The sequence below is a fragment of the Suncus etruscus genome, chromosome 7 (genome assembly GCF_024139225.1).
Source record: "Suncus etruscus isolate mSunEtr1 chromosome 7, mSunEtr1.pri.cur, whole genome shotgun sequence".
NCBI classification, from domain to species: domain Eukaryota; kingdom Metazoa; phylum Chordata; class Mammalia; order Eulipotyphla; family Soricidae; genus Suncus; species Suncus etruscus.
The window spans coordinates 79,032,898-79,057,358 of NC_064854.1; the positions used below are offsets into that span (position 1 = coordinate 79,032,898).

Consider the following 24,461-nt stretch of genomic DNA (forward strand, 5'->3'; position numbering starts at 1 on the left):
GTGAGAGAACCTCAGTCCCAAAATGGCTTCTTTCTCATGACCCAAATAGAAAGTTCTATTCATATATGCAATATTTTTTCTCACACCCTTTAAAGTACCCATATGTTAAAAATAAAATAAAATTTACTCATATATGGCTTTCTAATGATATTTGAATATTAAATGAGCCTACCACTGAACATAAACTAAAGCACACAATATGATCAAATAATTTTTAATTTAACTTTTAGAGCAACATAATTAAACAAATATAAAATTAAAAGCCATTGAAGACCTTAAAAATAAGTCATATTTTTAACATTTCTTAGGTATTCACTTAAATATTTTCCATTCTCTCTAGAATAAAAGGCAAAAATGTTTATGTACCTTATCTAGTTTTACAATACTGCAAACTCATAAGTCTTTTTATTAGAAACCATTTTTAAGATATTAGAAAACAACAAGGAGTCCAGGAGAGCCAGGGACCAAATAATGAACCAACAACGAAGTTGTATTACTATAATGTTTTCCCTACAAGTAGTGTATATATTATCCTAGGGAAATTACTTATGTAATGTTTAATTTATTTGGTTTACATTTCTTCCCAAAAAATGTATGCTTAAATAAATCACCTTAGTAAAACTACAATTAATTCTTTAATTTCCCACATTAATGTAAATCTCTGTTCACACACCTGTGCTTGTATATTCCTTCTGGGTTCTGTCACCTTAAATATCAGCCTCTAAACCGCTTCATTTGAGTTGGTTAATGACTTTCTTTTTGTTTTGTTTTGTTTTGTTTTGTTTTGGCATTGGTTTTTGGGTCACTCCCAGCAGCGCTAAGGGGTTACTCCAGGCTCTGTGCTCAGAAATGGCTCCTGGCAGGCTCGGGGGACCATATGGAATGCCGGGAATCAAACTGAGGTCTGTCATGCAAGGCAAACTCCCTACCACTGTGCTATCTCTCCATCACCGGTTAAGGTTTCTGAAAAAAATCTTCTAAGACATATATGTTAACAATTGTTATTATACAGTTTAACAAGTCTAGAACCCTACTCTCTGGTTATAGTTTTATAACTATATATAACTATATATATATATATATATATAACTATATATATATATATATATAACTTAAGTTTGAGTTTCTCATGAGTTCTTATCAAGAATCTACTATATAACACATATGATTTAGCTTCTTGCCTGGTATTTAATAACCATGTAACAAGTATTATATATGAATGAGTAAACAACTTTTCTATCTCCTTTTAAGTGAAAAAAGGTTCTATGAATATTTAGATACCATTCTACAGATTTTCTAACACATGTAAAATGAATTTGCTTATAGGTTCAACTAAAAAAGTCAATACATTTAGTTGATACATTTAGTCATCCAAGTTCCAATAGACAACAAAAAGATTCTTTTGCTCAAAATTCTCATGGAGAGTGAATTAGAAGAACCACAGACTAATAAGAAAAAAGAGAGCTTGAGAGTTGCAAGGTAAGTTGAATATTACACCAAGAATGTAAAAGCCAAGATTAGCAAATGGCAAAAAGAAGAAAGTAAATGATGAGAAAACTAAACCTGGAATTTTAACTGCTCTATCTGTAGGCCTTCAGAGGGATAGGAGCTAGGAACAACCTCAGTTCGATCCCCAGTGTCCCATATGGTCCCCTCAAGCCAGGAGCAATTTCTGAGTGCATAGCCAGGAGTAACCCCTGAGCAACAACGGGTGTGGCCCAAAAAGAAAAATAAATAACACTGCTAGAGGAAGGTCAGAATGATAGTACAGAGGGCAAGTCATTTGTCATGCATGTAGCCAACACAGGTTTGATCCTTGGAATCCCAAACGGTCCCTCTAGTACTTCAGAAGTGATTTCTGAGTGCAGAGTCAGAAGTAACCTCTTAGCACAGCTAAGAGTAGCCCAAAAGCCAAAAAATATAAAAACATTTTTAAATGAATAAAACATTATAGGAAAATAATCACATCTGTTTAGTCTGTTTATCTGTAACAATTTTTTTTCTGTAAAATCTATTTCTAAAAAGGAAGCCCTAGGGCTGAAACAATAGCATAGCATGTAGTTGGTTTGCCTTGCACGTAGCCAACCAACCTGGGTTCGATCCTCAGCATCCCTGATGCCTGCCAGAAGTAATTTCTGAGAACCAGGAGGAACAAGGGGGGGGGGGGGAGAAGCCCTGTGGTAATACCTTCATTTCAACTATTCAAGAAAAGAAGGCATAAACACATATAGAGTTAACTAATAAATTTCCCTATATACAAAACAAATTGCATTTTGGTACCCAGCAAAATTCTTACAATTCAATTAGCAAGAAAAATTCATCTCAGGGACCAGAGAGTACAACAGGTCAAGTACTTGCCTTTCATGCAGCCAATCTGGGTTCAATTCCCTGAGCCTGCCACTGAGTGGATCTGAAGGAAGCCCTAAGCAAAGCCAGGTGTGACCAACCCCCCAAAAAAAAACATTTCATCTTATATAATCTTATCATCTAATACTTATCCATGTCACAGATTCATCTGAAAAATTGCCTAGTGTTAATGAAACAGAATAGAGACAAATCTTTAGAACTTTTATTTTCTCTAGAAATTAATTCAAACATTTTCTCAACACTCAGAAAGCACCATGCTTAGAAGTGCTAATGCAATTCAATTCAAACTTGACTATCTCAAAATCTTGAAACACAAAATAATTTCCTTTCCCATGCCTCAGATAACCACCTCACAATCTTGAAACCAAAAAAAACGATTTCCTTTCCCATGCTTCAGATCAATTTGTTCCATCATTCTTCTATTATTCTTTTGCCTCCATTCTTTTTTTGGTTTGGAATGTCCATCTTAAGTGCTGAGAGTATATCATACCAAGTCACTTTACTCCTCTCCTATCATAGTCAGTGGCTTGTCAGAAGTCCTGTAAAAAGCTTTCAGTCTAATCAAACATATTTGTTTTCTAATATATTAATATATTTTTCCATCCCACACAATGTGTCTCAGCTACATCATCAGATTCCCTAGAAGCTAAAATGCATTCTGTACAAAAAGAAGAGGTTAAAGGAACACATATTTCTCCCTTTTACAGGTACCACAGTAAAACCATTTTACAACTTAGCAAAAGATTTATAGCAATTTGTAAACACAGCCCAGATAATAGAAATTTCAGGTTTATAATGAATGGTATTTTTATACTTTTAGAATTAAAAATGGAGTTGACCACAATGATGTTTATTCTAAAAGGACAACAACCCCAAACAAAACAAGTAAAGGAAAATATCAAGGGCCAGATGAAGGTCAAAATTATCAGAAAACCATAACCTCCTCAAAATTTGTACATAGCCACAAATATCTAAAAACTGGAAAAACCAAAAGCCATTTTAAAATTCCACACATAAAAAAAGTAATGCATCAAAAGTTCTAATAAATTCACTTAACTAACACTTTAGATAATAACTGACAACCAAATTGGCAAACACCTGAATAGAAATTACCAGGCAAAAAAGACAAATAATTTCTATTAAGTAAGATTTCAAACTTAAAAGGGATAAAAAAAAATCTTACATATCATGTTGAGAATAAGGAAAAAATGAGTCAAAGCAATAAAAATAAGACACTGAAAAATTCATCACAGCACTCTTTACAATAGCCAGAATCTAGAAGCAACCTAGGAGCCCAACAATAGATGAGTAGCTAAAGAAACTGTCATACATCTACACAATGGAATACTATTTTGCAGCCATTAGGAAGCCATGAAATTTGCTTATACATGAATGGACATGGAAAGTATCATGCTGAGCGACATGAGTCAGTAGGAAAGGACACAGAACAATCTCACTCATTGGTGGGATATAAGGAAAATAAAAGACAGTGTGGGGATGATATCCAAAGACGATAAAGATGAGGATTAGGAGGACCAGTCCATGGTAGGAAGCTTGCCACAAAGAGCAGAGAGTGCAATTAGAGTAGAGTAGGGTCTAATATAAAAGGGACATTCATGGCATCCCTTCATTTGCAGTAGTACAAAATGAGAGAGAGAGAGAGAGAGAGAGAGAGAGAGAGAGAGAGAGAGAGAGAGAGAGAGAGAGAGAATGAAGTAAAATGCCTGCCCCAGAAAGAAGCAGACAGGACAAAGTGGGTGGGAGAGCAGAGAGTATCAGGGATGGTGAGTGGGAAACTGTTGGCACTGGTGGTGAGAAATACGCACTAGTGAAGGTTGTTATACAATGTGTGACTGTAACTCAATCATGATCAATTTTATCTGTGGGAAAAAATTATTATGAACAACCTTGTAGCCATAGTGTTGCAATAAAAAAATTTTTTAATCTAAAAGCAGGAGCTGGAGCAATAGGTCATTTGATGCTGAGTTCAATCCCTGGAATCCCATATGGTCTCTCAAGCCTTCCAGGAGTGATTCCTGAGTGAAAAGTCAGGTGTAACCCATGAGTGCCACCAGGCGTGACCCCAAAACAACAAAAAAGAAAAGAAACTGAACATTTTACAAGTACTTGTTCACAGTAAGCCAGCCAAGGGAGCTTACTAAGCCCATTTACCTTCCATTAAAATCACCTCACTTCCTGAATATATCTATCTGGTCACTAGTCAACAATGGTTCAATTTAATATACAACAGTTTTCATTTGTGACATATACAGCATTCCCTGTACCTTTTATGACAATCATTCACCTGCACTGCCACTGCTTTTCTCTTCTATTCTAATGAAAAGTATCCTGTCATTACATCCACTGGCACTTCAAATCAAATCACATATACTTTGATTGTCCTAAAGAAAATTTAAAAAAAATCAACGTAAATAATATGTGGCTATTAGACTCAGAACTGACTGCAACAGCACAGAGATTCTTTGACAGGCTGATGGCTGTCAAAGTCTGACCTTTCTCTAACAAGTCAACTGAAGCAGCATTAATAGAATATTTAGCCCTTACCCATTCACCTTCAACTGACACAAAGTCAGTCAAGTCAACAATCAGAGATTCCCATAGACAGCATTATTTCCTTATTTCTAATATTTAGAAACCTCAGGCATAAAGCCCAAGTTATTTTTAAGTCTAAGAAAAAAAATATTTTGAAGGCTCTTTGAAGGCTTTTTGAAGATTAACAAGTTAAGTCAATCTATCAGACCACTGTCAGAACCAGAAGTAGAATATAAGAGGACCAGATTTTGGACCAAAGAAATAGTAGAAAGGTTAGAGTTCTTGCCCTGCATGTAGCAGACCCAAATTGGCATCCCGAGTCCCTCAGCACCTCCATGAGAGACCAATGAGCAAAAGCCAAGATTATGTGTTGAGCATAGCTTGGTGTGACCCAAAAAAAAAAAAAAGCTACAAATCTGGTAACATTTCTCCACTCACCTCCCCCAAATTTGTACCCAGTAAAATTACATTAACCATGTAACATACAAACAGAAACAAAATATTGTCTAGCAAGTATCAAGAGGAGTAACCAACAAGCACAGAACAGTAATATCCCTAGCAAACCAGGTGTAGCCCAAAAACAAAAACAAAAAAACCTTAAAGAAAAAGCTAAATATAAAAATTAATTAACGGGCTGAAGCAATAGTTCAGAGGGGTAAGGCATTTTTCCTTGCATGCAACTGACCCAGGTTTGATCCCTGGTATCCAATGTGGGTCCCCCAAGCTTGCCAGGAGTGATTCCTGATTCCTGAGTACAGAAACAGGAATAACATATGAGAACCAAAGGGTATGCTTCCTCAAAAAAATTATCCCTTTTCCTATACATATTTCCCCATATACTTCAAATAAAGAACATACAAAATATATAAAGCACTCATAAATCTCAGCAACAACAAAACAAACAACTCTACCAAAAAATGGGAGAAGAGATAGACACTTCCACAAAAAGACATATGGATAAACATAGGGAAAGTACTCACTATCACATACTTTCAGGCAAACACAAATCAAAATAACAATATGTTATCCTCTTACACCAATGACAATGGCAAATATCAAAAATACTGGAAACTAGGGTTGGTAGGGTTTGGTGAAAAGCTGCTGGCAGGGCAGTCACCTGATCTAACCTCTATGGCAAATAACATGGCAAATTCTCAAAAATGTCGGAATGGAGCTTTCATGTGACCAAACCATTTCTTAGTGTCTACTCCCAAAATGCAAAAACATCAACTCAAAAAGATATATACACATCTGTGTACAATAAAGCCAGGCTACAGAGGCAAGTAAATGATCAACAGATGAATAAATCGTAGACATGTACACATTGAAATACTATGCAAACACTAGAAAAAAATATACTCTTGCTATTCATAAAACCTTGGGCAGAATTGGAGGGGTCATCCTCCTAAGCAAAATATGGAAGTGGTAGGACAAATACAGGATGATCTGACTTATATGTGGTATATAGAGGAATAAATGAAGAATATAAACAAAATCAATTGATAGTAAATCTTGGACACTGGACTACAGACCTAAGAGCGTTTGCAGAGAGGGTTAATGAAGGAAAATAAAATAAAAATAAATGCACAAAAACCAAAACATATTAGCTGAAGAAGAATCTAAAATGTATGTCCCAGCTCTCCATAACTTCACGACTGCTTCCTTCCCCACGATTTAGGCAGCATGGCTATTATAATCAGAAACAGTCTTTAAAAGCAGTAATTCAACTTCTCATCAGCTACTGCTTTGTCCTAAACCTAAAAGAATCAGGAATCCCTAGCCTAAAAGAATCACAAATATAAAATCTCTTCAAAAGATGTTGGAAATTGGGGCCAGAGTGATAGCACAGCATGTAAGGTATTTGCCTTGCAAGTGACCAACGAAGGTTCAATCTCCGGCATCACATATAGTCCCCCTGAGCCTCCCAGGAGTAATTTCTGAGCACAGAGTCAGAAGTAACTAACTCCTGAGTACCACCAGGTACAGCCCAGAAACCAAAAGAGAGTTGGAAAAACTGAATAACCATATGTTAAAAAAAAAAATTAAAACTGTACTTCATACCATTCACAAAAGAAAACACAAAGTAGATTTTAGAGCTGTAGTCATAAAATACACTAAAGAAACAAAGGACACTCCTCCACAAAACTGACTGTAGAAGTCTCTTTAACAAGATGACCACAGGGGCAAAGATAACAAAAACAAATAAATGGAGAGATAGCATGGATGTAAGGCGTTTGCCTTTCATGCAGAAGGTCATCAGTTCGAATCCCAGCATCCCATATGGTCCCCCGTGCCTGCCAGGAGCAATTTCTGAGCATGGAGCCAGGAGTAAACCCCTGAGCACTGCCGTGTGTGACCCAAAAACCACCAAAAAAATAAGAAAAAAAATTTCATGCACAGCAGAATTCTGATTACCTACCTTTACAGAGAAGTTTTCAAATGCAAAGGGAAAGTGCACATGTTTATTAATAAAATGTTTAAAGGTTAGGAAAATAAAAATTAAATGGGAAGAACTACATTTGCAGGCACATGCATTAAAGTGCCTTAATTGTCAACATCAGATGCAAGAAAAAATACCAAAAAAAGTAGAAGAGATTTCTGACAGAAAAGATTATCTGAAAAGATATTAGATTTATCTTTAAAAAAAAGAAATAGGGCCCGGAGAGATAGCACAGCGGCGTTTGCCTTGCAAGCAGCCGATCCAGGACCAAAGGTGGTTGGTTCGAATCCCGGTGTCCCATATGGTCCCCCGTGCCTGCCAGGAGCTATTTCTGAGCAGACAGCCAGGAGTAACCCCTGAGCACCGCCGGGTGTGGCCCAAAAACCAAAAAAAAAAAAAAAAAAAAAGAAATAGATTTATCACAGCTATTTTCTTCTTCCCAGGCCTCTACAATGCTTTCTACTCTGTCTTGCCTGAATCTCTACCATCTACAAACATCTGATCAAGTTTTACATCCTATAGTGTAAATTTCAGAAACAAAATGTAGAATGTATTTAACACTCTGCACACACGACCACTTGAGATATTAGTAAGCCCACACAAAGACTCCCTCAAGCCTACTTGCCTCCACTAAGTATCACCCAACTAGACAAGAAAAACAATCACATTAGGTCAGTTATTACTTTCCTTTTAGAAATCATAAGGAATCCTCTATGATGTAAAAGCACTGAATTCATAATCAATCCTCAAATTTTCTGCATATGTCTACAGTCTATTTCAATATAAACTGTCTATAGTCTACTTCAACATAATCACTGCAATATACCTCAAATAATCTGCAGAATGAAATACAATGTAAATATATAAATATAGAAAGGAAACTAGAATTAAACAGATATACTAAAGCCTTGACAGTGGTTGTCAACACAAAGTGATTAGAAATTCTATTAATTCCTGTTTCCTTATAAAATTCAGAAGATGTAAAAGAAATAATTTTAATTGTAGAAAAACACATCAATTTACTTAAACCCTAAACATCTGCTATGTCTGTAGGATCCCTAACATTGCCAACATCTCAGTTGTAGTACTAGACTCTATAAATGTCCCATATACAATCCACAATGACTATCTCCATTTTAAATATTGGAACATAGAAGTCCACATTAAAATATTTGCCCCATGCAAAACCAAGATCTCTAATTACAGAGGACTGACTTTGACAACCACAACTGAGCAAACATTTCCTGGCACCATAAAGACAGACCTTGGGTTCAACAATGAACATGTACAGAGTCTGTAATTGGTCTCACAACAGTATGCTTCCAGGATGAAGATACTCTATATTTCATAGGCTAAGGAAGTTTCCTTTCTAATTTCCCAAATACTTACTATGCCTATGCAAAAAAAAATTTTTTTGCCACATAAACTCCCCCTTTTTTCTCTTTTGCTTTCTTTCTTCTTTTAATTTTATTTATATTTATAACTTCTAGACAGGGGATCCCACCATTTTGGTTTTGTTTTGTTTTACAAAACCATAGATCATCTTGTTCTGCCTCATATTTCTATTTCTTCCTAAAAACTGAGGGAAAAAAAAGTGGATGTGATCCATAGGAGCATTAAGTAGCCCAAAAACCAAAAACAAAACAAAAAAAAATGCTACACAGGAACTTTGTTATGTAATCATTCATCATACCATTATATACCATTATTCATAACAGTCAAAATGTGGAAGCGATCAAAACATTCATCAACTATCAGAGAAATTAGCAATAAATAAAAAAGAAACATAGTACAGATACATACAACACAGATAAAACTTAAAATATATGGTTAGATAAAAAATAATAACTAAAGCACAAAAAGTATATGTCATTCAAATGAATGTCCAGAACTGACAAATTCTGAGCAGAAAGTAGGTGCTTATTTAGCAAGGGAAGGCTGGAAATATAGTGCAGAAGGTAGGGTGATTGCCTTGCATGTGACTGACCAAGTTTAATTCATAGCAATGTACATGGTTCCCCAAAGCCCTTTAGGCGTTGTACCTGAGCACAGAGCTAAGAGCAAGCCTTAAGCACTGCCAGGAATGGCAAAAAAGGAGAAGCTCCCACAAGCCAAGCATGCACTCTACCTTTGAGCTATGTCCTTAATACTTGAGAAGAAAATGTAAAGAAACCAAAGCTAATACATCAACACAAGGAAAATGGGAAGAATGAGTGGTGAAAACAATTAAAAGTGACTTCAAAAACATACTTACAGCTTCAAACTGCAAATGACTATCATTTAAGAAATCTTGAATTTTTTCCTTTGGTAAAATACTGAATCGAAATCGAAGGAGATCCATTTCTTGTTGAATGAACCAGCGTCTAAGATCTTCACTAAAATAGTAAATTATAAAAAAAATTTAGAATAAACTTATTAAATACATTGAAAAATTAAAAAACTTATTAAATACAAGACAATTTTATGAAATACTGGAGACACATGAATAAAAGGCCAAATAACTATTCACCAATATCCATCACATAAGTGGTTAATATCTAAGATATACAAGGCACTGTAGAACTTACAAAAAAAAATCTAACCCCTTCCAAAAATGGGGAGAAGAAATGAACAGACATTTCCTCAAAGAAGAAATACAGATGGCAAAAAGGCACATGAAAAAAATGCCCTACATCATTAAACATCAAGGAGATGCAAATCAAAAATACATCACAGATACTGGCACACACTGTAAACAACCTTGCTGGTATAGATGCAAGGAGAAAGGAACTCTTATTCACTGCTGGTGGGGATGTAGACTGGCACAGCTTTTTTATGAAAGCAATATGGATATTTCTAAAAAAAAAAACAAAAAAAACAAAAAAAACCTAGAAAATGAGCTTCCATGACCCAGCAATAACACTCCTAGGATCCCAAAAACACAATGTAGAAAAGCCATCTGTTTCCTTATGTTCACAGTAGCACTCTTCACAATAGCCAAAATTTGGAAACAGCCCAACTGCCCAAGAACATATGAGTGAATAAAGAAACAGTAGAAAATCTACACAATTGAATACTATGCAGTTGTTAGGAGAAATGAAGTCATGAAATTTGCTTATGCTGCATAGATATGGAGTATTGTGCTGAACAAAATGAGTCAGAGGGAGAGGGATAAACACAGAATGATCGTAGTCACCTGCAGGATATAAATAAAGTGAAAGAGTATGGTAATAACATCCAAAGACAATAAAGACAAGGGCCAGGAGGATCAGTCCATGGTAGGAAGCAAGAGCAGAGGAGTGCAGTTAGAGCAGAGAAGGAGTCACTATGACAATGATAGTTGGAAATGGTCACTCTGGACAAACTGAGTGCTGAAAAGAGATAAAGTGATAGACCTAATATCCATTCAGTAATAATATTGCAAACTACAGTGTCTAAAACAGGAAGAGACATGAGAGAGAGAAGAGTAAAATGCCTGTTCCAGAAGAGAAATGAGAGAGAGAGAGAGAGAGAGAGAGAGAGAGAGAGAGAGAGAGAGAGAGAGAGAGAGAGAGAGAGAGAGAGAAGAAAAATGTCTGAGAAAGAGGCAAGTTTGTGGGAATTGGAGACATAGACGGATAGAAGAGAAATGGACCACTGGTGGCAGGAAATGTGCACTGGTGAAAAGAGGGAGTTGGAACCTCCTATAACTGAAATTCAATCATGGGCAACTTTGTGACTATGCAGCTCATGGTGATTCAACTAAAAAATTTTATATAATAAAAATAAATTAAAACTTAAAAAAAATGTTAAAGTAATAATAAAAAATAAAAAACTGGCATTTCTTCTAAGCTTATTTTTATCAAGGCCAAACTAAAGACCAAAATTCTAACAGTTGGTATCCCTGAATAGGGCATGATCAGTAAATTCTTCAAAGTAAACTTTGATTAAAACTTTTTTTTTTGAAGCCAGTCAAATTGAGCAGTGGGGGGGCGGGGGTGTTATATACCAACTTTTGTGATACTAACGTTAATAAGTTCTGATAAACCACTGCCAAAGAACCAGCCTTGATTAGAACTTTAAAGTGTGTAATTTCACAAAATTTTCAAACATTCAATTTTTTAAAAATCACCATTACAAATTGACCAATTTATTTGTCAGATACTAGATATTATTGTTCTAAAATAATTATACTACAACATATAAAATATGACTGGAGTTCATATGAATAAAAAGAAACTTATAAAAATATGGATAGTATTTAGTCTAAATTAAATATATATTTATTTTTACGAAAAATAAAAGAAACTAAGTCCTTCTTTCCTCTAGGTGGCACTATTGACTCACTATTGATTCACCTTCCAGAAATAACCGACCAAAAAAAAGCACCTCAAGGAAACTACATACACTATTCCATATACTATGTAGTTCAACTTCTAAAAACTGTCAATTTCAAGTATGTAGGATGACCTCTTCTCATAAATATAACTACTCTTTCCTGAAGATTAGCAGATATAATAAATCGTAACAGACTGAAATCCCTTAAAATATTAAAATCCCAAATGAAGAGTTTCTCTAAAAGTTAGTATTTCAAGAAGCAAATTTTGCAAGAAAAATAATGGGTTTCCTTTTTGTTTGTTTTTTGTTTTTTTATTTTGTTTTGTTTTTAGGTCACACCCAGGAGCGCTCAGGGGTTACTCCTGGCTCTATGCTCAGAAATCACTCTTGGAAGGCTCGGGGATATGCCGGGATTCGAACCACCATCCTTCAGTATGCAAGGCAAATGCTCTACCTCCATGCTATCTCTCTGAACCCAATTTTTTATATTCTTAATGAACAGATTTCAAAAAGTCACCAGAGGTGGGGAGAGATGGTATAGCAGATAGGGAAGGCTCTTGCCTTGCACAGGGCCACTCTTGTGTGCAATCTTCGGCACCACATATGGTTTCCAAGCTCAGCCAGGAGTGATCCCTAAGTGAAGAGCCAAGAGTAAACCTGGCTACCTTGAGAAGTCAGTAGTAAACCAAAAACTCCAGCCCTGTCAAAAAAAATTAATAATAATTTCACTGTTGTTATAATGTTCAGCCTCTGAACTGCAATTTCTAACCGTACTAGTTTTCATGTATCAGCTCTTCATGTGCCAAATTGTTGCCAAGACTTTAGATTTTACTATGAGAATGTACATGAATACTCACGACTGGCAATAAGCAAGGCGCAAAATAAAGTGAGAAATATGGTCCCTTCTTCTTGGTTCATATTCTTCCAAATTTTCCTTAAAAATAATACAGAAACAAAATTAATAGCTTAGAATGACTGAGTAATAAATAAAATACTAAATTAGGGGCCAGCAAGGTGGCGCTAGAGGTAAGGTACCTGCATTGCAAGCGCTAGCCAAGGAAGGACCGCAGTTCGATTCCCCGGCATCCTATATGGTCCCCCCAAGCCAGGGGCAATTTCTGAGCACTTAGCCAGGAGTAACCCCTGAGCATCAAACGGGTGTGGCCCAAAAAAACAAAAAAACAAAAAAAAAAAAAAAAACTAAATTAGCATCATCTGAAAAGAAAAGTTAGTGTTTCAAGACATTGTTTCACAAACTAAAAAAAAAAAAAATGCTATTTCACACATTTCAAAATTAGCTTGCCAGAATATTTTACTTAACAGTTGTTAACAAAATCTCCTAGGTTGTACCCCTCAAATTTTTTTCTATCAACTCCTCTCTTAACCTATCTCCTGGATTTTTCATTACTTTAACCATTCCTACACACTAATCTTTAACTGCTTTCCTTTCAAGCACTCAGCAAAACGTGGACTCAAAATAACCTTATAGTTCTAGTCTTTGATTTATTCCCCAATGCTGAGAATCCCTAAGAATAAAATATATTGAGAGCTAAGAGACTAGAATATTAAAATTTCACAGCCTCTGATCTCTTCTGAATCTTAACCAAAAGCAGGAATCCTTACTCAAGCAACAGATTTTGAGCATTTTGAGGTACCAGCAATTTTTTTTGTATTGCTTTGTTTTGTTTTGTTTTGGGTCCACACCCAGTGGTGTTCAAGGATTACTACTGGCTCTGCGCTCAGAAATCACTCCTGGGAGGTCACTCCTGGCAGGCTCGGGGGGACCATATGGGATGCCAAGGATCGGACCGGGTCAATCCCGCAGCATGTAAGGCAAACACTCTACTACTGTGCTATCTCTATAGCCCCTGGCACTTTTTTAATCTATTCACTTTTTTAATCCCTTGGGAGGAAATAAACATGGTAGGCACTACTATATCCCGATTTTTATAGTAGCCCCCACAGCAGGGCTAAGAAATCTGGGGTCAATCTCAATAATACTCAGGTTGGCAGTGAGAATCTGACCATTTGATGCTAGGATCCAACAAAGCAGGGCTGCTTAGGCCCAGATAAACTCATGGGCTACCAGGGCATAGCTAAGAGTAATGGGAGGACTTGGGGGTTGGGGGGGGGGGGGAGTCAAGATGAGCGATGCAGTGCCAGGGATCAAACTCAGGATACCTTTAAAAAAAAAAAGAACTCAAAATTTTAAAGGGGCCGGTGAGGTGACGCTAGAGATAAAGTGTCTGCCTTGCCAGCGCTAGCCTAGGACGGACCGCGGTTCAATTCCCTGGCGTCCCATATGGTCCCCCAAGCCAGGAACGACTTCTGAGCGCATAGTTAGGAGTAACCCCTGAGCGTCACCAGGTGTGGCCAAAAAAAAAAAAAAAAAAAAAAGATACCTTTGAGCTTTATTCCCAGCACCTATATTCATACTTTAAAGATGAAGCAATTAAGGCACAAAAAGTTCATGTAAATCTCTCCCAGTATCACAAAGTAGGTATGTAAAAAACATACCTAGAATTTGACACATAGTCAGCTGCTATATCAGTCTTGAGCCAGTAGTTAGTTGGTTCAAGCTCCCTACCATACCATCTCTTAGCTGATTATTTCACTTACTGTACAGAAAACATAAGCACTAGTTTGCACCCATCCTTCTCCCTCCCTTCTCTACAGGCTAAGACTTTTCCTTCTTCCTAAAGCTAATCCCTAACCTAAATCCCTATTCCTAAATCAAGCCACTATCTCTGCTTGCTCTTGCCTAACAGGACCTCAATTATTAAATGCTCCCTGAATGTAACTTCAAACTTACCTGCTCTTCCTTCTCATTAAAATCTTTTCACCTCGGCTATCTATATTATATCTGATTATACGTACGCGTCTATGTACATCCTACATCTTTCTCTATATTCGACATTTTTCTTTAGTCTTTTCAGCTCAACATCTTTTAAAAGAGTACATATTCACGGGCTGAAGAGAGAGCTCAACAGGCTGGAGTACATGCATTGAATGCAGAAAGCCTAGTTCAATCTCTAGCACCACATTTAGTCTTCTGAGCACTAAATTAAGAACAACCCTTGAGCACCACAGAGTGTGTCTCCAAAACAGAACAGAAAAACAAAAGCAAGATAAATGGTTTGCTTTTTTATACACATAAAAATGGCTGATTTTATATAAATCTGCTGATTTATATAATAATTATTACTGAAACGCCAGCCTGCCTTGCCTCATATGACACTATTTTCCTGGCTGATCACCAACCTCTCAGGTAAATCCTTCTCAATCTCCTTTCCAGGCTGGTACAATTCTACTTCATCTTACATATTTGTATTGTTCATTTTCACAATAAATATTTTTCTAGTTTGTCACTTCATGATTATAATCTTCCTCTCAGTTCTATACTCCCACCCCAGATGTCTCCTAAGTCCAGACCCATTCATACCTAATAACCCACCAGAACTCTATAGGCATCTCAAATTCATGGCCAGAACAAAGCTCAACATCTTCTTTCATAGAGTTGCTTCTCCTCTCTATACTCCATCTCAACACACCTAGTTCTTGTACCTAGAAATCTAGGTGTTATTCATAACTCTTCTCCCCTTTACTCTGAAATCAGTCCCTAAGAACTTTGGGGTTTATTGTTTGTTTGAGACTTTTTTTTTTCCTTTGGGGGGAAGCATACTCAGCAGTACTCAGGTGCTAAGCCCAACTCCATGCTTGGCTCACTCCTGGAAGTGCTTAAGGGAACATGTAGTGCCAGGTATCAAAGCCAGGCCTCTGCAAGAAGCAGTCTAGGTACTCAATCCACTGAGTTATCTCACTGGGCCTGTTTTGGTATGTCTTCAATTAGTCCTTTTCTCTCTATTAGATTCAGACTTTCATCACTTCCTTTTTTTTTTTTTTTTTTTGGTTTTTGGTTTTTGGGCCACACCTGGCAGTGCTCAGGAGTTACTCTTGGCTATCTGCTCAGACATAGCTCCTGGCAGGCATGGGGAACCATATGGGACACTGGAATTTGAACCAACCACCTTAGGTCCTGGGTTGGCTGCTTGCAAGGCAAACGCCGCTGTGCTATCTCTCCGGCCCCATCACTTCCATTTTTTGATCACCTTCATCAAGATGAAATTCCTGGGGTCGGAGAGATAGCATGGGGGTAAGGCATTTGCTTTTCATGCAGATCATTTGTTTGAATCCTGGCATCCCATATGGTCCCCTGAGCCTGCCAGGAGCGATTTCTGAGAATGGAGCCAGGAGTAACCCTGAGTGCTGCCAGGTGTGACCCAAAAGCAAAAAAAAACAAATAAATAAATAAAAAGATGAAACTTCTGAACTATTCTGAAATGTCTTCTCAAACCTCCCCAATTTGAGCTGGGTAATTCTGTCTGCTCCTGGAGTTCCTGACGCACAGATCTAGTAACAACACTCATAATGCTGTACACTCCCAGTATATTTGGCAATGCCTGGAGACATCTAATGAGTAGAAACCAAGTTTACCACTAATCATACAATAATGCACCTAACTCCCTGTAACAAGGAGTTATAACAGTCACAGGTTGAGAAAACCTGCTGCATTAGTTATCTAACCACTAGTAGTGGACTATAGTTGCCTCAGACAGTCTATACTAAGCTACTTTTTACAAAAGCCCTAAAGCAAATTCAAGACCTTTCCCACAGGACAGTAGCAACAACAAGGAGGGCACTTGCCTTGCATATGGCTGACCCAGATTTAATCTTTGGCACCCCCCCCCATGAAGATCTCCAGGAGTAACTCATGAGTGCAGAGGTAGGAGTTTCCCCCTAAAACATTGCCAGTTATAGTCAAAAACAAAAAGACTTTTCCAACAACTAATACTCAATGAGCAAATTAAAGTACAAACTAAAAGTACAAATTAACATTCTCCCCCTTGTACTTACTCTATAGGAAAACTTGAGCTTCCGAATTTCAGTCTCCAATTTACTCTGGTATTGCTCAGTTCCTTTCAAATAGCTCACACCAAGATTTTCAACTGTTTTTAGCACTAAAAAATTTAAATGAAATAATATATGATTTTTTTAAACCAATCCAAGATAAGCAACATTCATTAACAGCAATTATTCTACAATTACTTATTATAAAAGATGTCAAGTTGTGATATTTTATCAAATACATTATATAAAGTATACATGTTTAGAAGATAATCTCCATCCATGTGCAAAAGTAGACATATCCCACAACATTATCCAACAGCAGGAATTCTCAATCAGGAGGAAAAGAGGAATGATGGAAAAATCAATGCTAGACTGACGCACTGTTAGGAAAAGTATATCACGATGGAAAAGAGATTAAACAAGACTTGTTTTCACCCTTCAATTGTATATTAAGTGCCTGCTTTATTTAAAAGTACAGACTCATCAATAAGTCCTTCCTTTGCTGATGGAACAGAGGTGGCACAACAGCAAAGTGGCTCTCCAACCATTTAAATAAACCATTCTGAATATTTGCTACAACCTGTCCAGAGGATCCTACAGCTCTTCGTCCACCAGTAGAAGCATTTTTTAATTCATGAACAAAGAAACTTTTAAAGCTAGGGATGCAGCTCAGTGGTAAATTACTTGCCTTGCCTGTGTGAGGTTTTGAAAAAGAAAATAATAGAAAAAATTTTCAAAGCCTCCTGAATATAAACCCAGTAACCTCCTTATCACATTTTTACAAATCTAACAAAATCATCTTTCCCTCATTCTGCTCTGCCATCGCTCTCTTCACTAGTGTAATTTTCATCCATCTGACTATCCACATTGTAACTTCAGCTGCCCATATTCTCTCTCATTCTTCACATCCAGTCACCAAATCTCCTTAGTGCTTCTTAAATATGTATCCCCCATCACTGCCTCACTTCAGACTCTTACCATGTTACCTTTTAAGTGCCAAATCTAAAGGACACTTCCAATAATATCTTAGGAAGCATCTGACACTGATAAGATCATTAAGATCGTTTTTCTCTCTTATCTTCACTTCATTTTACAAAGTGTTACTCAGCACCCTCTTCTATATTAGCTGTTCTCCCTCTATCCTCCTAAAAATGACAGTGTCTCATCTTGCCTTCCATTTTCCCTAAAACCAATTGTGAAGAGAGTGTTATTATTTCTATTTCAGTTCATACCTAGTCTCTTTCCTTTCTTCCACCAACATACAGCCATAAGGTAGAGTAGATACATCCCTTACATAACATTATTCCACTAACTCAACACAAAATTCCCACGGTTATTCATACTTCTCACTTTAGATAAATTTCAGAAAAAGCTACATGTAACTAAAAGACAATCTCAACTAAGATGAGAATTGCATTATTCATCTCGAAATCTCTACCACCCTTAATAGTGGTATTCAATAAATCATCACACAATAAAACAAATTTAAAACATTTTTTGTTCAATGAGTTCATTTTCCTCTATGGGGCCAGAGCGATAGCACGAGCAGCAGGGGTGTTTGCCTTGAATACAGCTCACCCCAGACCAACCTGGGTTCAGTACCCAGCATCCCATATGGTCCCAAGCCTGCCAGGAAGCGATTTCCAAGCTTAGAGCCAGGAGTAACCTGAGTACTGCCGGTGTGGCCAAAAAGAAAAAAAGAAAAAAGAATAAGTCCCTCCATAATAAATATTCAATAAAGTTATTTACTGACTGAACTAATCAATGTTTTTTTTATTAAAAAGGTTTTATTTGTCATAGATAAACCTTTCTTTGACATGAAAAAAAAAACGTATTTTTAAGGTTATTCAGTGGCTTTTCCCTATAGTAACTTATTTTATAAGTTAAAATGCATGGAAACCAGCTTTCCCAGGAATGAAGGTGATCCAACTATGGTTGAAGAATATCAAGCCAGTTTGTATAACAAATATGAGAATTACTATGTACATCAACTGTGTTCAAATGAGCATTCTCTTATCAAAATATTAATTTTTTGAAAGGCCTCACATTAACTACTCAAACCAATCACCTCCTTTTATGTCCCAATACCTCTCTTTTCTACTTCAAGTTATATTGAGAGTGGGATATAGAAGTGTTCACATGAGGGAAATATAGTGTCCTGCACCCTATTTCTATAAAGTATGTGCGGTGTTCAAGAATATACACTTTTTCATCCCAACACCACTCACATTTAACTCTGTCAATAGCCAAGGTTTCAAATTCTATTAAGGAGATGTTTTCAGAAGGTGGCCGCAAATAAAACTGAAGACTATGAGGGTAGCAAGCATTCCTCTGGTCCCCAGCCAACTTCAATTTCTTTCGCCTTCCACCAGAAAACTGACATTTTGTTACCCTGAAAGAAAGCACACAAAACCATTAAAGTGGGGGCCAGTATGCTAGCACAGGGGTTGAGGCCCCAGTTCCCAAGACAGTCCACCCATTTCGATTACTGGGACCACAAAAGGTCCCCGTCACTTCCCAAAGGCTGGGCTCAGCCTTTTCCCAGTCCCGAGCACATCAGGGCGCATCCCTGAGCACAGAGCCAGGAAAAAGCTCTGCATGCCGCCAAAACACGCCAACAAAATATCCTTTTAATACTGGAAAATCAATTTGAAACAACCAACCCCATCCCCTCCACAATAATTGCACCTGTTTCTTTTTTGGTTAAAACTGAAACTGAAGAGCAGAAAACAAAGTGTCGCGGGGGAGGAGGAGGGATTGAGGGTGTGTCACTTCCAATATTTTCCACAATGTCTACAATAAGCCGCGAGGGGAGGGGGAGTAGATAAATCGAAGGGGCGAGAGATGTGCTAGGGAAGGAACCCGCAGGAGAAGGGAGAGTGCTCCGAGCTGCCTGCAGTGGGTTCAGAGCCGCAGACGAGGATGCTCTCAAAATCTTAAGCTCTCAAGATCTCCGTCTGAGTCCCGTCTGGGAGTGGAGGGGAAGCTTCATGGGCCTAGGAAGAACAGGGACCAGCAAGGGGCCCAGTCACTGCCCGTCGTGAGTCGTAGGAATCAGAACATGTCACACACACATATGTATGTATATGATCTATATGTAATTTATTCGAGCACGTGGTTTACAAAAATTGACATGGCTGAATTTCCTAGAGCGAACATCGCCCTTCTCCAGGGTGCAAAGTTTCCCGCCAGAGTCCCAGGGTCCCTGCAACCCTCCCCAGAGGCATCTGTCTTGCTCCCTCTCGGCCTGTCAGTCTGTCAGTCTCCGTCTCTGTTGTCTGTCTCTCCTCTACACTTTTGACACTGTGGCTTGCACCCTGCTAGCGAAGGGGTGCTATGCAGGTCACTTTCAGCACCCAGTTCCGTCCAACGAGAACAAGTCTTGCAAACCTCATCTTTGGCAACTCCTTGGAAGGAGCCTCGCGCCAACCGCTCGGCTCCTAAAACTCCTCCCAGAGCCTCCTCGGTCCCGGCTGCCAACCTGTCTCCTGGCTCAACTAACTAGTCCTAACTCCTAGTCCCAACCTAGCTCAGTCCCCACTAACGCCGAACAGCCCCCGCTCACCGCCCGCCAAGTCAATCCCCAAAGTGCTCCCTCTTTCTGCCTGCACGCCGGAGGCTCGGGCGGCGCCCCAGCCCGCAGGCTCCCCCTCTACCTGCAGCCGCGCCACAAGCCACCAGTGCGCAGACCGGAGCGCGCGCTCTTCCAAGTGGCGGGAGATTTCAGCTGCGGCCCGCTCCGGAAGCGGAAGTGGCTCCACTCAGAGGCCCGCCCCCAGGACGTCCCGCCCACCCGGAGGGAAGCTGCGCATGCTCGGTGGGCGTTCCTGGGCTCTCGGCGGGCTGCAGGCTGGGCCACCGGAGGGTCTCCGTGCAAGGTGGACGCGGCTTCCCCCAGCGTGAAACTGCGGGTCTGAAGGGCCGCCGTGTAAACACAATAGAAAGATCTCGTCCGTTACTGGGACCCAAACTACAACAATTCAACTTAGAAGTGTAACTGTCGAGGGGCCGGAGAGATAGCACAGCGGCGTTTGCCTTGCAAGCAGCCGACCCAGGACCTAAGGTGGTTGGTTCGAATCTCGGGCATCCCATCTGGTCCCCCGTGCCTGCCAGGAGCTATTTCTGAGCAGACAGCCAGGAGTAACCCCTGAGCACCGCCGGGTGTGGCCCAAAAAAACAAAATTTAAAAAAAAATGTAACTATCAAGGACCCAGCCAGGTGGAGGGAAGAGGCGGGAAGCTGGGGTGAAGGACACATTTGGAGGTAGAGAACACAGTTTCTGGAAGCCCTTGTAGACAGCCGTGTAAATCACAGTACCTAAAACTTTTTAATTCAATTTTGTAATTAAAAGTGGCGCATTACTTTCAACCTGGGTGAGGTTGGAATGAATAGGCTTTTACTGAGCTTTCTGCTCGTACAGCCTCTGCTGCGTTTAAACTCCACGGTAAGTACTGTTACCCCCATTCTACAGAAGAGAAAACAAGCTGTAAAGGCCATCGTTACTTTATGCTGCACAGACTTTGTTTTTCCTACTGTGTCTCATCAGCTGACACACCATCCCTGCCACACCTTGGCGAAGACAAAGCGGACAAAATAGCTCCGGGATCCACCAAAATGGGGAGAGCTCAGGTCTGGCCCTTTGGGATCAAGGAAGTGAGCTAGAGGAGAAAGCACTTATCCACTTATTGGGTTGCTGGGTTCGAGGAAGGAGTTACTTGGTTTTCTCTGGTTGTGGCCTACCGGGCTTGCAAGAGCTGAAAAATAAATTTCGTTTATGGCCTCTAGGAGGCGGGGGAAGGACAAGGGAAGACCTAGTGCAGCTATTCCTGGTTTAAAAACAAACACACTTGAAATACTCAAGAGTTTTAGAAATGCAGAGTATTTTGAAACAATATCAAGTTAAAAAGCACCTGCTCAGTGTGGATTGGATTAGACCTGTGGTTGGCACCAAGATCAACATTCAATTTTTCTATGACACAATGAAGTTTCCTTCTGCTATTCTGAAGCAGTGCACCAATTATCTTCCCCTTGAACTCTGATCAGGCAGATGTGTTCATCTCAATCCAGGGTCCATTGCAATCCAAATTTGTACAGGGTACTCCACTGAACTAATTCATTTTAGTTAATGTGGCTTTATTCACATCTAATCTTAACTTTCTCTATTTTAGACAGTGAAGGTCAATCTAAGGTGGACTCCTGCTTGAGTGTTCATTCGATGAGTATGTTGTCTTAATTTATTTTAATTCAAGCTGGTTTACTATTAAATCATAATGCTCATGATTTCAGTTTGCTTTCAGGAAGGAACTGGGATGCTCAAGACCTGTTAGATAATACTTCATGGTGTCAACTCCTTTTACAGTGCTCATTACCATATTTCTTAGTATTCTAGACTTGAAAATTATGACTGCTATAAGAATGCTCTATGCCCAATTTAACCCAGGAAGCCTTTCTTCAGTAGAGTTCACCCTCACCAATGATGATTTGCCTAGAAAAATGGAAAACCTTTCCATTTGATTTGCAGGCTTTATTTTTTAAACCGTTCTGACCCCATTCCATCTGGATCAGTATTTCAACTGCAACCTATGGATCTATCCTCTGTATCTGTCATACTTAGTTGTTAATTCTTATCCACTTTGTTACAACAAGCCAGAGATTACATATTTAATTGTGGTGCCAGAGATCTCAAACAGCAGCTTTGTTGGGGATCAATGTTTTATATATGTGAGCAGTGCCAGGAATCAAACTCTGGGTCTGGGTCTTAGAATTTGTAAGGCTTGTATGTTCACTCTTTAAGACCCTAAAGTTCTATTATAATCATTCAGTAAACATGAGAAACCTTCAGAAGGCCTGGCCTCAGATTTAATGACTTTTGCCAATACCTATCCTCCACCCTTTAGAAAGACTAGTTTATTATTCTTTTACTTCCCTACCTTGTGCCTCTATTTTGATTTCTCCTTTTCTAGCACCTTTGGCCTTGTCCCTCCTATTGCACTCTAATCTCTCTATTCTTCAGTAATAAAAAGCTACCTTCATTGTTCTTTATGCCTTCTTTAACCCCCGTTTTTTGTTGTTTTTTTTCTTCCTTTTTTAAAATCTTTTAGATTTTTTCATAGAACCTTGGGTTGCTCCTTCTTTTAACCCCCCCAATGCTTTTTATAATCCTTATATAGTACAATTCCATCTTTAGTTATAGTCCTCTTCTTCATCTTTGGAAATCATGAGTCACTGAATAACTTGATAAACATTTCTTAGAAAATGACCCCTATACACCAATTTGTACACGACTTCAGTAAAAACATCTTGGATACCCAGAGTTGATGTCTATCATTTTAATGTCAATGTATTAGTGGTTTTTATAGTCATAGCTATATAAAACAGTTTATATATTAAATATAAACAAAATTGTCAGATGAGAACATTTTAATGACTTCTATTAAATTTTTGGATGACCTTGTTGAAAACTAAAATAGTATATTTTGAGGATAACAATATTTTGAGATTGACTTTCTTCTGGGTCACATCTGACATTACTCAAGGCTTACTCTTGCCTTTGAGCTCAGTGATCACTCCTGGTGGTCTCAAGGGAGCAATAGAATAATGTTAAATACATGTCTTACACCTAGCAATTCTAGTTTGATCCCATCACTGCATATAGTCCCTCAAGCAACACTGAGAGTGATGCCTGAGCAAAGAACTGGTAGTAGCCTCTTCCTATCCAGGTGTGACCCAGAAAATCAATATATATGGAGTAACCAATGTCACTTTGTGAACTCAGAGAGGACCAAAAATCTATTTGGGGGGGGGGTCCACACCCGGCAGCACTCAGGGGTTATTTCTGGCTCTATGCTCAGAAATCGCCCCTGGCAGGCACAGGGGATCATATGGAATGCTGGGATTCGAACCACCGTCCTGCATGAAAGGCAAATGCCTTACCTCCATGCTATCTCTCCAGTCCCACTATTTCTTATTTAATGCTACCAACAACACAATAAACATTATTTAACTAAACTATGAAAATGGATATCTTTTTATCTTACTAAAAATCTTTAAAGTATTGAGGAATAGAGGAGCTATGTCTGTCAGCTATGCCAATGTGTCTAATAAATTATGCCATGTGTCTAATACTACAATATTGGTCACTACCTCATTGTACAGTCTTTTCTATAATCAAAGGCAACTGCAATATAAAACTAAGCACAAATAAAACACAATTATTTACATCCTTTTAATAACTATATTTGGTAAATCACTACGAGCTCATTCTTGTATTTATTTAATGGAATGACACATTGCTCAGCCTCAGCAACCTAGATACATATACGTTGAAAATACATCTTCACAATTAGGAGAGAAATATCCCTAAGAAAGCATAACTTACTTCCACTAGATCTTAAACAACTAAAAAATAGACCACTGTGGCATTCATCTTTGTAAGGATCTTTGCCATACCAGGCCTCATCAACAAATATTTATTCTACTGAACTAATATAAAATGTGTGATGTCTGAAAAAGTGGTGGGTTCAGCTTAACATTTGACATGCTTTAAATCAAATGTGACTGCAACTTATAAAATTCAAATATTCATCTGGACACTTCACATTTTTTCCAAAGCAAGTTGGCTCCCTAATTTAGGCTGTAATAAAATATAGAGTTTTTTCTTTGACAGAATTTCCATGAATCATCACTGCTTAATTCAGAGACTGTCACAAAACTGTTGGTCCTGACACTATGGAATCTTTGGGGTTCCTTAAAAGGTCTTATAAGCTTATAATTATCAATTATAAATCCTGACCCGGGGAGGTAGTGACGAAAAATAACAATACAGGACTCTTTCGAGGCCCTGTAATTGGAATGAGTCCACTTTAAATCCTTTAACGAGGATCCATTGGAGGGCAAG

The 24,461-nt window shown here is 38.4% G+C and overlaps 1 protein-coding gene across 1 annotated transcript in view; it reads right to left on the reverse strand.

Annotated features, from left to right (window-relative positions):
- Positions 1–19,164, reverse strand: part of PRIM2 (DNA primase subunit 2) — a 244,655-nt gene extending 225,491 nt beyond the window's left edge. Inside the window, exons 1-5 of the mRNA XM_049777644.1 lie at positions 19,079–19,164; positions 18,793–18,956; positions 16,571–16,674; positions 12,514–12,590; positions 9,615–9,735 (exon numbers count right to left, since the gene is read on the reverse strand). Coding sequence (XP_049633601.1) covers positions 9,615–9,735; positions 12,514–12,590; positions 16,571–16,674; positions 18,793–18,956; positions 19,079–19,164 — 552 coding nt within the window. The remainder of the gene's footprint in view (positions 1–9,614; positions 9,736–12,513; positions 12,591–16,570; positions 16,675–18,792; positions 18,957–19,078) is intronic.
- Between the last annotated feature and the right edge of the window lie 5,297 nt (positions 19,165–24,461).